This window comes from Equus przewalskii, chromosome 21 (assembly GCF_037783145.1).
Source record: "Equus przewalskii isolate Varuska chromosome 21, EquPr2, whole genome shotgun sequence".
Lineage (NCBI taxonomy): Eukaryota > Metazoa > Chordata > Mammalia > Perissodactyla > Equidae > Equus > Equus przewalskii.
This window is the reverse complement of record NC_091851.1, coordinates 27,055,108-27,070,542: the sequence shown is the minus strand read 5'-3', so window position 1 is coordinate 27,070,542 and position 15,435 is coordinate 27,055,108. Positions and strand designations below refer to the sequence as shown.

Genomic DNA, 15,435 nt, shown 5'->3' with positions numbered 1-15,435 from the left:
GTGGACATGGCGGTGCTCATCAAGCCGTGCTGAGGCGGCATCCCACATGCCACAACTAGAAGGACCCACAACTAAAAATACACAACTATGTGCCAGGGGGCTTTGGGAGAAAAAGGAAAAATAAAATCTTTAAAAAAAAATAATGAAGTTCATAATATGCCCTTCTTGTCCTTTTAATGTGGTAGGAGCTATAGTGATGTTTCCTCTTCGCTCCTGATATTTGTAGTTTGTGCGTTCTTTTCTTTCTTCATCATTCTAGTTTGGAGTTTATCAATTTTATCAGTCTTTTCAAAGAATCAGCATTTGGTTTAATTGATTTTACTCTGTTTTCTATTTCATTTATTTTTGCTTTATTTCCTTCCTTCTACCTAAATTTATTCTTTTTCTACTTCGAGGTAGATTATTTTATCTTTTCTTCGACTGTAAGCATTTGAAGCTACAACATGTACCTTTAAGTACTGATTTAGCTGAGCTTACAAATATTTGTGTTTTTATTATTTAGTTAAATATATTTTCTAATTTTGCTTGTGATTTCTCCTTCAGTCGCTGGGTTATTGCCAGGTATTGGGGGATTTTCCAGATTTTTTTTTGTTATTAATTTATCATTTAATTCTGTGTGGTCAGAGAACATACCTTTAATAATCTCAATCCTTTTAAGTTAGTTTTTATGGACCAGTCTGTGCTCTGTCTTGAATATTCTATGTGCACTTGACGGAAAACGTGTCTTGTTGCTGAGCACGGTGTTCCTTGTTAATTAAGTCAAATTGATTGATTGTATTGTTTGAATCTTCTATATCCATATTGATTTTCTCTCAAATACCGAGGGAGGAGTGTTGAAATCTCCAATTATAATTATAGATGTCCATCTCTTCTGTTAATTCTGTCAGTTTTGCTTTACGTATTTTGAAGCTCTGTAATTGGGTGCATACAAATTCAGGATGTTGATGTCTTCTTGATATGTCCCTCTTATCTCTTAAATTCCACTTTGTCTGATATTAATATGACCACTCCAGCTTTCCCATGATTGATGTTTGCATGATACATCTGTTTCTTTTTAGGTTTAGCCTGTGTTTTAATAGTCTGAGTGTGTTTATCTTCTTTAAATCCAGTTTGAAAAACTGCTTTTGAATTGGAGGGTTTAGACCACTTCTTCAAAGTAAATGCTTCCTAAAACTGAGCAGTGCCTGTGGTTTGGGAAATTCACTCTACTATGTGCTTTATATGGATTATCTCATCTAATTCTCATAACTACTGTATGAGATAAGTACAATTTCCCTACCACAGACGAGAAAAGTATGGCACAGAGAACCTGGAAGAGGCAGTGACCCTGTCACCAAACTTTGGGAAATTCACTCCTGCCTTTTGTTGGCATTCTACAGGGTGAGTTTGGTGGGGGTCACTGCCTCTTCTTCCAGGTTCTGTGCTATAGTTCTCTCATCGGTGGTAGGGAAATGGTAGCTACCTCACAGAGCGGTTGTGAGAATTAGATGAGATAATCCATACAAAGCACGTAGTGAGTACTCAATAAATGGAAGCTACAGATAGCTTTAGATCACTAGATGATAGTAATAATACATTATTAGTATTATTTCACTAAGTGCCCTCTTCCCACTTGGCTTTGATGAAGTGTTGACTTAAGCAATGAATCCCACTTTACAGTTATAAAGTGCTTTCATATGCATCCTCATCTGCTGAGCACTACTGGAGGCCTGTGGATTATAATGATTTTAGTCTTTTTTTCCTCTCTTCATTTTTCAATCATGTGTTTTCCTCTTCTAGCCAATTCTTTTTTTAAAAAAATTAAAATTTTTGTTGAACCCATCAAACTGTATACTTTAAACATGTGCATTTTATTATATGTAAATTATACCTCCATAGAACTGATTTTAAAAACTGAAAAAGCAAAACTGGAAAAATTCTGTCGCATACATCAGTGTATATAATACATATGTAAGGGTTAAGGACTAATAATAAAACCAACATCCATGTGCCCACCTACCAGCTGAAGAAATTGTACAATGACAATCCCTTTGAAGCCCCTTGCATGCCTCCCTGTTAATCATTGTTATTTTCTTCATAGCTTTGCCATACAGGTGTCCCTATGCAAGATAGTCTTCACTGCCAGTGACTTTTATTTAAATAGAATCATACTGACTGTGTGCTTCCGTGACTTACTGCTTCTGCTCATTATCTTTAAGGTTTATCTATGCTTAGATGTGTAGTGGTTATTAACTTTTGCTGCTATATGGTGTTACATTCTATAATCCTCCATCTTAGCGAGTGTATATGGGCTGCTTGCAATTTTGGGCTTTTCCAAACAATGCAGCTGTGAATATTCTTGTTCGTGCCTTTCTAAGGTAACATGCTGGGATGGAACTCTGCTGGGTTGTGAGGTATGTGCATGTTCAACTCGACTAGTTAATGCCAACTGTTTCCAAAGTGGCTTGTACTAATTTATCTTTCCGCCAGCGGGGTAAGAAAGTTCCTTTCTCCACGTCCTTGCTGACATCTACTGACACATTTTCACATTCTAACACTTCTGCCTACTTGAGTCTTTATAACAACAGCCAACACTTAATGTTCACTTAAACTGTGCCAGGCCCTGCACTGAGGGCTCTGTGTCTGATCTCATTTCATCCTCACAAGAGCCCTATTATGAATATATTGTCATTTATGACAAAGCGAGCAAGTCTTTGTCCTTCCTCTGTCCACTTCCCTTCTGTCTGGGCCCTGTGGCCATTCTCTGAGGTCACCTCATCTCTTCCTTTTCCCAACCTGGGTGGGGCTGGGTCCCAGCGGGGCCTCAAGTCTCACCTTGGACCCTTTCCTCAGGCTGTTACACCCTGTCAGTCCGCCTCAGCCGCCCTTCATCCTGGGACCGGATCAGACACTACAGGATCCACCGTCTTGACAACGGCTGGCTGTACATCTCACCACGCCTCACCTTCCCCTCACTCCAGGCCCTGGTGGACCATTACTCTGGTATGGCCTTTCCCTGCCTCCGTGAGAGTAGACTGGGATGTGGGGTCTAGGGGGCAGACAGTATGCCTTTAGGCACTTTCCCTGCTGAAGAATATCCAGACAGAAAAGGGGCCTCCCCTATCTTCATGCCTGTCCCGGTGCCAAGAAACACAGGCTGGCGGCCCTGTCTTCATCCTATGCTCTGACAGAGCCACAGACCTCCCGTGTGAGTGCACGCCAGTACCTTGCCCACCACTGTGGTTCTGAGTCAGAGTCCCCAGTGGCAGGCACAGTTCTCTCCATAGGAACTGGGCCCACAGCTGTTGCTGTTGTGGAATTCACTTGATTGTTAGCATTTTCTAATGCCTGTCCTGTAACAGGCACTAGAGGATGTAGTCACTAGGGCACAGTGTCAAAGGGGCAGAAGAGGAAAGGCTACCCCTGGGAAAACTGATGAGGGGTTTTCTGGAGAGGTGTTCCATGCAATGGATACTGATGGTACACATGGAGATTAAGTGTCCCTTAGCTTTCTTCTTCCTACGGCACTTTCTTAGCCAGAACCCGGGGCTTGAAGCAGTCCATCAACTTACCCCAAATCAAACAGTAAATTAAGTCTCCCAAAACCTAGCCCAGAATGACATTTGACTGCATCTCGGCTTCTAGGAGACCAACAGCTTGGGGATCGTGCCCTGTCACACTTTTTTGACCATGCCCCCACCTGCCAAGTGTGGGAAGCTGTCAGGGTGAGGGTGGGGGTTGTTGGGGAGGAAAGCAGGGCTGGAGTCAGCCATGTCAAGGGTCTAGGTCTCTTCCTCAGAGCTGGCGGATGACATCTGCTGCCTCCTCAAGGAGCCCTGTGCCCTGCGGAGGGCTGGCCCACTCCCTGGCAAGGCCATACCCCTACCTGTGACTGTACAGACAACGCCACTCAACTGGAAAGAACTGGACAGGTGAGTGAGGGGACCCCTGGAACACACAGGTGGAAGAAAAAAAGAGTTATAGAACGACTTGCCCCTGGGAACCCACAACCCAGAATGAGCTTGTCACCTTCAGAGACACAATGGGGGAAGTGAGCACTGACTGACTGAGCTTGCAGAGGCCAGCCCAGGCTCAGCAGGTCTGTAGGGAGGACTGGCAGGGAGGAAAAAGTGGGCATGGACATAGAGCATGCCTGTATGCCAAGATGGCCAGGAGGGAAGGAAGGTCAGAGAAGATGGGGTAGCAAAGAGAGAGCACCAGTGAGTGGAGAAGTCAAGCTGGGATTTGATCTGATAGGGAACACGAAGCCACCGTCTTTCAGCAGGAGTGACTTGAAGAAAGGTTTTGAGAAAAGTGAACTGTGTGGTGAGTGAGGAAGGAAGAGGCTCCTTGATCCAGCTCTTTTCCCCTCTCCACAGCTCCCTCCTGTTCTCTGAAGCATCTGCCACAGGGGAGGCATCTGTCCTCAGTGAGGGGCTCCGGGAGGCCCTCAGCTCCTACATCAGCCTGACCGATGACATCTCCTTGGACGATGCCAAGGCCCAAAGCAGAGGCCAAAAGGGGACCCAAGGCTGTAGCACCTAGAACCCTAACTAACTCAGCCTGAGCAACCCAGAGGCAAGTCTGTACACTGAAGGGAGGGCTGGGACACAGAGGCACATCCAGGGTCCCACCTGCATCCTCTGCTCCTTCCTCTCTCAGCCCTAAGTCACTTAACTTCCTCCCAGTGCCATGACCCTGCCTGCAAACTCCAGTTCAAATCTACACTAGTTGAGAACAGGGCCAGGACTCCAAAGAGACTGAAGCTCCCTCTGGGGTCTGAGGCAGTCAGTTCCCAAGTTTCGGATTTCCAGAACCATCTTCCTCCCCTACCTGTTGAGTCCCAGTCTACACCCCCACTGCTAACCAGCTCCACCCACAAGGCAGAAACAACCACTAGCATCAAGGAGAAAAAAAATCATTTACAGAAAATGTACAAATCTCATTCAGAATACTACCCTACCTCAGAATGTGGGACTGGCCTGGAAAGGACAGGAAAGCAGAGGGGATGGACGGCTTACCACAGCGGCAGAACCTGGGTTCTCCAGTCGCCACCTGACTCCCAAAGAGAAGGACCTCTGATAGTCCAGGTCCTCAAATGTCCCTGTCAAGCCCCTTCTCTGGACAGTCCTTGCTCTCAGATCTCTATTTCATTTTGTGGCTTACCATCTGAACCTGGCCAAGTTTTTCTGCCTACAATGGCCTTGCCATCTTGTGGCCAAATGCAAAATGACACCTCCTGACCCCAGCACATTGCAGCGAGGTCAGTCACAGCTCTTGGTGCGGGGCAGGGGCATCAGGGCATGAGAAGGTGGTAAGCCCTCTCTCACAAAGCAAGGCCACAGCCTAAACCAACTCCAGCCCTTGATTTCCCTGCGGCCCATAAAGGGGAAGCGGCCTGGCTGGAGCTGCTAAGGGAGCAAGGAGGGGAAGAAGAGGGATGGGAAGGCACCGCCTCTACGGGGTCCTGAGGCTCGAGGTGAGGTGGGAGAGGCTTTAGCAGGTATCATCAGCAGGCTGTCAATTAAAGATTTGATTTATTCAAGTATCTGAAAACATTCTACAAAGGAAACTGTTATTAGATGCTGCTTGTACTGTGCTTTGGACCACACACATATTGCCATACTGTTTTCAGAAGACTTGAAATGCCACTGATAGTTTAAAAACTGTACACCTGACGGAAGTGAGGAAGACAATTTAATGTTTCATCCGGATCCAGAGGTGCATCAAATTAAACGACAGCTCCAATCAGCAAACAGGTGTTTCATGATGGTATCCAAGAAGAAATGGTTGGTGATGAATAATCAGAAATGTTTCCCCAAAAGATGATGGTTTTTTAAAAAGTTTCAGGTCACAATCCTTGCAGAAAACACTGACACCCAACACACTGATTCTCAGTCCAGGAAACATGGGTCTTCCAGGTTCCATGCAGCTGGCGTGCCCCTACAATCATGTTTCTGTGCTGTAAGTAAGAGGGTCCTTTGGACTGGACAGGGAGCAGGTGGGGCCTGTACACCATCAGTCATAGTGGATGGCAGTGTAAAAGATGATCCAGATGACCTAGAGAGGAGACAAGCAATGTTCATAGGCCACCAGGGTCGACATAGGCCTCTATTCCACAAAACAAAAATGTCAGATAAGAATCTGTGTACACTGGGCTTCCTAGGGGCTACCCAATGCATAATTGGGGGGTGGGGGTCCTAAATTTCACTGAAGCTATCGCTAACAGAGCCCAGGACATTCACCTGTGCTCTCAAAGGGACCTGTGACAATCCTCTCCCCTGGCCAAGCACCAGGAGTGGAGTTATAGCCATGACCAACACAGCTAAAGCAGACTGTACTGCTGGGAGGTTTTAGGATTAACCACCAAGGTGAAAACAAAACCACCATCACACCCTGTCAGCTCCATAGCAAATAAAGCAGAGGTTCTCAAAACTGGCTGTCCACTGCAATCTCCTGGGACCTTTAAAAATATATAGAGATGCCCAGGCATCACCTTCCAGAGAGTTTGATTTATTTAAAAAAACAAACCACACACTGAAATATAATTAATATTCTATAAAGTTCAACCTTTTAGAGTATACAATTCACAGGTTTTTAGTATATTCACAGAGTTGTGCAAACATTACCACTAACTGATTCTGGACATTTAAATCACCCTCAAAATCTGTTCCCATTATCAGTTTTTTCCCATTTCCTCTCCCCTTCCAGCCACTGGCAACCTCTAATCTTTTGTCAGTATGAATTTGCCCATTCTGGACACTTTACATAAATCGACTCATACAATATGTGATCTTTTGTGTCTGGATTCTTTCACTTAGCATGTTTTCAAGGTTCACCCATGCTGTAGCACCTATCAGTAACCAAATAATATTTTTGGCCAAACAATATTCTACTGCATGGGGGCCGGCCTGGTGGTGCAGGGGTTAAGTGCACATGTTCCGCTTCAGCGGGCCAGGGTTCACCAGTTCGGATCCCAGGTGTGGACATGGCCCCGCTTGGCACGCCATGCTGTGGTAGGCATCCCACATATAAAGTAAAGGAAGATGGGCATGGATGTTAGCTCAGGGCCAGTCTTCCTCAGAAAAAAGAAGAGGATTGGCAGCAGTTAGCTCAGGGCTAATCTTCCTCAAAAAAAAAAAAAAAAAAATTCTACAGCATGGATATACAATTTTTTATTTATACATCCATCAGGTGATGGTTGTTTGCACTTTTTGGCTATTATGAATAAAGTGCTATGAATATATTTTTAAATGTTTCCCAGTTGTTTCTAATATGCAGCCAGAGTTGAGAATCAGATGTAGAAGCTGAAGACGGGCCCTAAATCGGTATACCATAGGGGGACTATACCGTGTACCACACCACGTCTTTTGGGACAACATGACTTGAGAGGACATGCCCTCCAGCCTTAGCAGCCTTTTGAAAAATGGTCCCCCAATCACACAGTGTAACTCAATCACTAGGCTCCCCCTGAGTGACACCTCATGAAATGATAGTACTTGCTGTAAAGTTATCAGCTACACATACCATGAACAAGGCAAAAGATGTCATAAACCCTTCTTTTGTGAGCTCCCACGTGCCACCATACTCTTCCTCATCTATCTGTAGGTAGTTGCTGAAGTACAGGTACAGGACTCCTGCATTGATCAGGCAGAATCTGGAGTGAGAAAGGACAAGCACCAAATACAAACCGTAAGCTCAGGAGACTCAGAACGCCCTCCACCACAGTCCACCTGTCAGGACATTCAATGTTGCAGTTAACTGTTTGTATTATGGGGGCAAGTGAAGTAATACATGAAAACACCTAGGCCCTCAATGGCGCTGCCCACTTGGCTGAGCTAGAGACTTAAAGAAGAAACTCTTTAGCCAAAGCAACAAAATTAAATAAAAAAGGACCAGTACCAACATGGGCCTCCAGGTAGCTCCAGCTGGGTTGGGGGCTGGCCACAGGACAAACACATATTAAGCTGCTGCTTCATGGCCTAGTTGAGCAAGCAAGGGCATGCCAAAACAGCCCCTGCATAATTCCCAATGGGAGACAATTTCCAGATGTCCACTACTTGCTACCGCACTTGATGCAGAGGCGAACAAGACACTTCCTGCCCTCAGCTCACCATCTAGTCGTGTGTCATTTAACAAAGGGGATGCATTCTGAGAAATGCGTTGTTAGGTGATTTCATTGTTGTGCAAACATCAGAGTGTACTTACACAAACCTAGATGGTTCAGGCTACTGCACACCTAAGCCATATGGTACTAATCTTATGGGACCACCATTGTACATGCGGTCCGTCGTTATGTGGCCCATGACTCTACTGGGGGCTAACATCAGCAGTGAAGGTGGAATTGAAACCAGAGGTTTGTGAGCACCTCCAGGAAGGTCTCTGACCCCCATAATGTATTATTTAATGGATGCAGGAATTTGAATGTAGTGAGCGGTAACATCACCATGCTCTACTGTACAATCATCATGTAAAAATCATTTTCATAATGCGATCAAGACTTTATGATCTTTCCAGGTACAGCAACTCATCTAATGGGGGACTGTATGTCGTGGCCACGTCTCTTCTGAAGGCTAAGGTGAAAAAATGCAAAGAGAATGGTTTCCTCCTAATGGATAAAGTGTGGGCTGGTGTAGGGCAGGGCAGCACGATGATTCTGAGGAGTGTAAATCAGTATACAAAGGGTCCGGAGTAGACCATGAGGCTGTCTGAGCAAGGTGGGGATGAGGCAGGGTGTGCATGTTTCAGGAATTCCAGTTTGTAAGCAGTGAGAGTACCCGCTTTCTCATGGGTGGAAGGAACAGGAACTGGCAGACTGGTTTAGATCTGTACCATGTTTCAGGACATGCATGCTAATAAAGTTTGAGGACAGGGACTGGGAAAATGGCAGAATGGGGAGTCAAGAGGTCCCAAAGGTTTCAAGCCTAAGGGCCAGGGAGTACAATGGTTCCAGTAACAGAAGCAGGCAGTCAGGAAGAACAGAAGGTTTTTCTTGGCTTTCACACAAAATACAGTCCTTGGCTTGGCCATGTTGTGGCCACATCCTTATCTTCTGCCAGAAATCTTGGGACCCAGCCAGTCTGGCCACCTCCCTGACAGGAGTTGATTTTGGACAGGCTGAGTTAGTGGCTCTAGACAGAGACTACTAATGGGCCTTAGAAATGTCACTCGGGGCTCTGCTGGAGAATGATGAGATTCACCGGGAGTCTCCAGCTGTAAAAGTGGATACTTAGTAAGATGAGAGATGAAAAATAAGGGAAAGAGGAGATAAGGGACGACAGGAAGAGGAAAGGGCTGGCACAGGCCCTGCTTTCCAAGGGTTACACAGTAAGCAGAAAGTGAAGTCACAGAAACAAAGGCATTTAAATGTTTGGTGGTCAGGGAAAGGGGTCAGGAAAGGACTGGAAGGGCTCAAACTGAGCTTTAAGGGTGGGCCTAATTTCTATATTACAAACAAGGGAGAGAACTACACAGCAAATGTGTAGCCAAGGAAAGGAACATGCTGGGTTGGGGGTTAGAAAACAATATTAAAAAAACTGACTGGGTTTTTAAAAATTCTATCCTAAAAACTCCAGTCAGAATTTTAACAAAATAATGAATGTCTAACAAATAACTCTGACTTCAGGGCTGGAAGGCTGCCTGACTACAGTGATCTATGGCCCTGTTTCAAGGGTCAATGGGAATTCATTTCAGTGTAAAAAAAATTTTAACAAGCACTTACTGAGTACCTATTAATCATGTGCCAAGCTCTATGAGAGAGAGAGAGGCTGGAAGGACAGACAGTGCCCCTCTCTAATAATGCAAAACCTCAGCAGACAGCGCAGAACCATCACTCAGTTCTCAGGCAAACTGTAAATAATAAGACCTGAGGAAATGGTTTTACCTTAATAGGCCCCAACTGGTGGCCACACCAGAAATGAAAAGAAGCCTAGTGTGGTCGAGACAGAGGGCAGTTAAGAGAAGTGGGGAAGAGGAGGGTCACCAGAACTGAGCACCAGGAGGGTCCTGCCTCAGCCCAGGCAGCTGGGTCAGACAGACGGAGGACAGGAGATATATGTGAAAAAAATCAGTCCTTGGGCCCTTTCTAAGAGCAGAGGAGAAGGTGCCAACCAAGGAGAGAAGGGATTCGTCTGGAGTGAGAGAGGACAGTGAGGGTCTGAACCCCAGGAAACAGGCAGTCCTGGGAAAGTGGCACTATGGCCTGTGGGAGAGCCACTCCAAGGTGAGTTCACTCCCAAACACCTCATTTCCCATTTTCTCAACAGCCATGTTTAGCACTCTTCATAAAGCTAATCACATAATCATTGCAGTGAACCATTTATGGAGTGCCTATGATGTATTAAAGCACTACATTTAGCAATTCACTTGCATTATCTCATTTAATTCATACATCAATCTTATGAGGAAGGCATTTTGATTGTCCCCATTTTAATGATGAGGAAACTGAGTCTCAGAGGGGTGAGCCAAAATTATATAGCTTGAAAGTGGGAGACGGGCTGGCCCTGTGGCTGAGTGGTTATGTTCACACGCTCAGCTTCGGCGGCCCAGGGTTTTGCTGGTTCAGATCCTGGGCGCGGACATGGCACCACTCATCAGGCCACAGTGAGGTGGTGTCCCACATGCCACAACTAGAAGGACCCACAACTAAAGTATACAACTATGTACTGGGGGGATTGGGGAGAAAAAGGAAAAAATAAAATCTTTAAAAAAAAAAAAAGAAAGCAGCAGAGCTGAAACTTGAATCCAGACCTTTCTATAAAGCTTTCTTTAAAAAGGAAGTTCCGCTTGGGCAGCCTCACTCTCTGCCACAGTGGGAAGGGCACTAGACTAGCTCTCTAGTCCTTGCTCTACTATTCCCAGATTGGACGACTTCACACAGATCCCCGAGGAATCCTGCAAGACAACAGAGGCGCAGGAGCTCTGAACTAGTGCTGTCCTCTTCTACATAAGTGGCCTTGGGAAGGTGAGAAACTCCTTCTTGCCTTTAGATTGCCTTCCCCCTTTCTCTGGCAGTTTCTTCTTGTCTGCCTTTTCTCTCATGGAAAGCTCATGCGGGGTGACCAACATTCTAAAAATGTATCTATCTACCACCTGCAACCTGGGAAGACCTCTATGAATCCCAGGTCCTGTGTCTCAATCTCAATCAGTCCTCATCAAGTGTCCACCCTGTCAAAGTCAGGCAATGCATCAACTCTTACTGGTTTCCTTGTACAAATGCTTTGCTCAGTATCACAAATCAAAAACCTTTTTACTTAGGAGGGGTACACCCCTTTTGGGTTATCTTCTGAGAAAACAGGCAACTCAAATGAGTTTGCTATTTTACCCTTTCTACCCTAGAGTAAAGGAATAATAAGAGAAGTGATCAATCAATGTGATTTTCCATGCGTAAGGGCGACAGTTTGTATTCGTGTGGGAAAAGAGAAAAGGTCAAGGGCCTGCCTATCCATTTCCACCACAGCTTGCCCATAATTCCTGTCTGAAGACAACTGCCAAACATCCTTTTAATTCAATCTGGTGGGCGTGTGGACTCACTTTCAGTGGTGTTTTTTTTTTTTAGGAAGATTAGCCCTGAGCTAACATCTGCTGCCAATCCTCTTCTTTTTGCTGAGGAAGACTGGCCCTGGGCTCACATCCGTGCCCATCCTCCTCTATTTTATATGTGGGACACCTGCCACAGCATGGCTTGCCAAGCGGTGCCATGCCCGCACCCAGGATCTGCACCAGTGAACCCCAGGCCACCGAAGCGGAATGTGCGCACTTAACTGCTATGCCACTGGGCTGGCCCCATGTAGCTTTTTTTTAAAGATTGGCATCTGAGCTAACATCTGTTGCCAATCTTTTTTTTTTTTTCCTTTTCTTCTTCTCCTCCCCAAAGCCCCAATACATAGTTGTATATTGTAGTTGTGGTCCTTCTGGTTGTGATATGTGGGACACCACCTCAGCATGGCCTGATGAGCGGTGCCATGTCTGTGCCCAGGATCTGAACCGGTGAAATCCCAGGCCACCAAAGCAGAGCGCGCGAACTTAACCATTCGGCCACCGGGTCAAACCCTCAGTGGCTCTTTAACCTGAGCCACAACCAGGGGCTGGTGTCAACTGTGCTGCCACTGGCCACAGGAGCACCGTAAAAGATGGAGGGCCCAAAGTCCTACTTTTTCACTACCTTTATTTTATATATCTATTTATTTATTTATTAAAGAACAGAAGCAAGCATTTATTGAGCAACTTCTTTTTTCTGTTTGTTTTTAAAGATTGGCTCTGAGCTGACGTCTGTTGCCAATCTTTCTTTTTTTCCTTCTTTTCCCCAAAGCCCCCAGTACATAGTTGTTTTGTAGTTGTAGGTCCTTTTAGTCCTACCACATGGGACGCTGCCTCAGCATGGCTTGATGAGCAGTGGTAGGTCCGCACCCAGGATCCGAACCAGCAAAACCCTGGGCCCCGGAAGCAGAGCACTCGAACTTAACCACTTGGTCACGGGGCTGGCCCCTTCACTGACTTTAAAACATAGAGGCCCGAAACAACTTCTGCTGAAGCCAAGATTTAGCATCTCCAGCATGATGCTAGGCACAGGGGAGTAGGTATCAAGTACAGGAAAGCTCCTCTACTTTACAAACTTCCATAGGTACAAACAAAGGTCACGCGAGAACTAGAGTGCCTGCCACCAACAGGCAATGTGGTACCCTGTTGTATGAGGTGACTTTGGACCCATGAATAAATGGACTGGCTCAGCCTTCAGGAAGGTAACATCTTGACCTAAGATGCTCCTGGGCTTGTTGAACTGAGGAGTGCTGCACCAGACCCAGGAGTGCCATCACGGGGCCGCTTTTTGCTTTAGTCATTACACATACACACACACAGTTATTAAAAAAAAAAACCCCTCCAAAATAGCAATGCCGTTCCATAAAAGGAAAACAAAATCTCTATTTGAAAAGAAATGATACCATGAAAATGCAGCTACCTAAGACTTACCCTGCTATTCCCAAGAAACCTCGTAATGGTAACACTCCCCAAATGACACCTAGGACCACAGCAATGATCTGTCGGAACCAGTAGATCACATCTAAAAATTCATCCTGTAGAAAGGAGAGAGCATGCATGCATTATCCAGAGTGGGTGCCACAGGAGAGCCTTTTATTTATTTATTTATTTTAAAGACTGGCACCTGAGCTGACATCTGTTGCCAACACTCTTTTTTGTTTTCTTCTTCTTCTCCCCAAAGCCCCCTGGTACACAGTTGTATATTCTAGTTGTGAGTGCCTCTGGTTGTGGCATGTGGGATGACGCTTCAGCATGGCCTGATGAGCAGTGCCATGTCCGCACCCAGGATCTGAACCAGCAAAACCCTGGGCCGCCGAAGTGGAGCTCACGAACTTAACCACTTGGCCACGGGCCGGCCCCAGAAGAGCCTTTTCTAATAGGTGAGGAACAGAAAAACTTTCTGCTAAACACATCTTCCAGCAAATTTTCCCCCAAAAGCAATGGTATGTGGTTCTTGCATCTCCACCTCTTCTTACACTAAAATGTGGTAAAAGACAATATATTTAGTTATCTTAAGTGATGTCTTTCAGGGCCTGTGCTCTAAAATTTTAGAAAAATCATTTACCCTTTTTTAGAAGTTGCAAAAATGAAATGGCTTGTGATGAAATGGCTGTGACAGTAATTGTGCTACTGGCCAATGATAACTCTTATCTGACCTGGAGAGATCTAGACAGACTATCTACAGGCAAAAGGGCTGACTGCTAACTTACTCAGCACCATCTTCCAGCACACTGGATTTTGAGTAAGCCACAAAGGAGAGAAAGAATTAGAAACAAAACTGCTAGAGGAAGGTACCAGCTTATCTAAATTTCATATGAGGATAGGAAGACTCAGGTTTCTCACCTGCCCTAGATTGCAGAAACCAGTCCTTATAGCAGAAGGAAAGAAATGACACAGCAGATCAGAAAGGTTTTACAAGAGCTGGGCAGGGCCAGGGCAGGGCTGGGGGCAGGACAAAGGCACTTTCAGGAAGTGCCACCCATTCCTCCCCTTACTGGAACTCCAGGAAGGAAAACCTACTTCACCAGGCCCCAAAAACAACGGAAAGATAGCAAATATAACATTCTTTTCAGGCTAATCAGAATCAAGCTGTTTGTGATGGTCCCTTCCAGACGATGCAGCAGTTAGACAGTGCCTGCACTCAGATCTGAATGCGTGTGACCGGTAAGGAAATCCTGAAGCCCCAACCACACGTCACACGTTTGGTGGTTTCTTCCTCTCTCCCTCACACACACTCACCCCTGCAAGGTGGTCTCAGTCTCCCCTGTCATTTAAAGTATTGTCTTTCTCATCCAACAATAAAGCACTGGCAGCTCGCCTTTAGTGCATTTGTAGACCAGCAGCGAGCGAAATGCTTTAAGGCACCACGGCACCCCACTTCAGAGGTGTTCTGAGCATTAGGCGAGACAATGCGTGGAGAGCACCTGACATCTAGGAAGTATTCAGTAGCTGTCCCTTACCGTTACAGATCGCGCTCCCAACTGCGTTAAGTAGTTAACTCGGGAAAAATAAACCACTTACTCGAGATCCTATCAGGAGTAAAAGGCGGAGTCGAATCGAATTCAGCTCACTCTCGCCGTTCGGGCACACGCCCTGCCCGCAGGTGACAACTCCTCCGCGCCCTCCTCGCTGCTTCCCGCGTGACCCAGGCGGCTTCCCCCTTGGGCCACTCCGCGGTGAGCCCCCAGCCCGGGAGCCGGGCCCGCCACGTTCGCCCTAGCCCCTAGGGCCACCCGCCCCACCACCCCAAACACTGGGCCGCGCCCGGACGGGGGCAGAAGCAGGCTGGGGCCTGCCCATCCGTCCCCGAGTCCCAGCCGGCTCCTCGAACCTGCGCCCTCGCCAGGTCCCACCGCACCTTGTCCTCCCAGGCCGCGTCGCTCCGCAGCACCTTGCTCCAGACAGAGACTTTGAGGGCCCCGTTGGCCAGCTGCGGCTGAGGCGGCTCCTCTTTCCGCCGCCCGCCGCTCATCCTCCCGTCGCGCCGCCCGGGCCGGGCCTGGGGCGCGCGGGCCGAGCCAAAGGGAGTCGGGGTCTGGGGTCGCGGGTCACGGCGCGGAGGGCGGCGGCAGCGACAGGCTCAGCGGTCGGGCTCGGCGGCGCGCTGCAACTGCCGTCACTTGACCCACCCGCCCCGGTCTGTTTGCTCGGCCGAGACCAGGCGCCCAGGAGGGAGGAGCAAGGCAGTGCCGCGCGTCCCCCGCCGACGGGCCTTCGTAGCCAATCGGCGGCCGCGCAGCCGCTCGAGGGAAAGAGCGGCCGCCGCCTCGGCGCAAGCGCTCCACGCGTGACGGAAGTGACGGCAACTTCCGCCAGGCGCGCGGTAGGGTGAGAGGGAAGGGACAATCTTGGTGAGGACGGCGACGCCAGCGCGAGGAGGCGCTGTGGAGGCTGAAGAACGGCGTCTGAGGCGAAAGC

The 15,435-nt window shown here is 47.2% G+C and overlaps 2 protein-coding genes and 1 long non-coding RNA gene across 8 annotated transcripts in view; 2 read left to right on the top strand and 1 right to left on the bottom strand.

The window, feature by feature from the left end:
• Positions 1-7,225, top strand: part of SLA2 (Src like adaptor 2) — a 24,053-nt gene extending 16,828 nt beyond the window's left edge. The window contains exons 6-8 of the mRNA XM_070588312.1: positions 2,833-2,982; positions 3,779-3,911; positions 4,359-7,225. Of these exons, the coding sequence (XP_070444413.1) occupies positions 2,833-2,982; positions 3,779-3,911; positions 4,359-4,524 (449 nt within the window). The 3' untranslated portion in view covers positions 4,525-7,225. The remainder of the gene's footprint in view (positions 1-2,832; positions 2,983-3,778; positions 3,912-4,358) is intronic.
• Positions 5,498-15,331, bottom strand: RAB5IF (RAB5 interacting factor). The gene is made up of 4 exons (XM_008530251.2): positions 14,876-15,331; positions 12,949-13,052; positions 7,507-7,636; positions 5,498-6,039 (listed from the first exon to the last, which is right to left on the bottom strand). Exons 1-4 carry the CDS (start codon positions 14,987-14,989, stop codon positions 5,998-6,000), a joined length of 390 nt encoding a protein of 129 aa, XP_008528473.2. The 5' UTR covers positions 14,990-15,331; the 3' UTR covers positions 5,498-5,997.
• The window catches only part of LOC139078068 (uncharacterized), a 30,749-nt gene continuing 30,610 nt past the window's right edge, over positions 15,297-15,435 (top strand). For 5 of the 6 annotated variants that reach the window (XR_011530805.1, XR_011530808.1, XR_011530807.1 and 2 more), the window contains exon 1: positions 15,318-15,435. This is a non-coding gene — a long non-coding RNA (uncharacterized lncRNA). The other variant, XR_011530810.1, reaches the window with a different exon arrangement.

Excerpts from the sequence above, each read along its gene's own strand:
- RAB5IF (XM_008530251.2), bottom strand. The coding sequence starts at position 14,989 with ATGAGCGGCGGGCGGCGGAAAGAGGAGCCGCCTCAGCCGCAGCTGGCC. Across the intron at positions 13,053-14,875 it reads ACGCGGCCTGGGAGGACAAG|GATGAATTTTTAGATGTGAT; the intron begins GTGCGGTGGGAC and ends TCCTTTCTACAG. Across the intron at positions 6,040-7,506 it reads CATCTTTTGCCTTGTTCATG|GTCATCTGGATCATCTTTTA; the intron begins GTATGTGTAGCT and ends TCTCCTCTCTAG.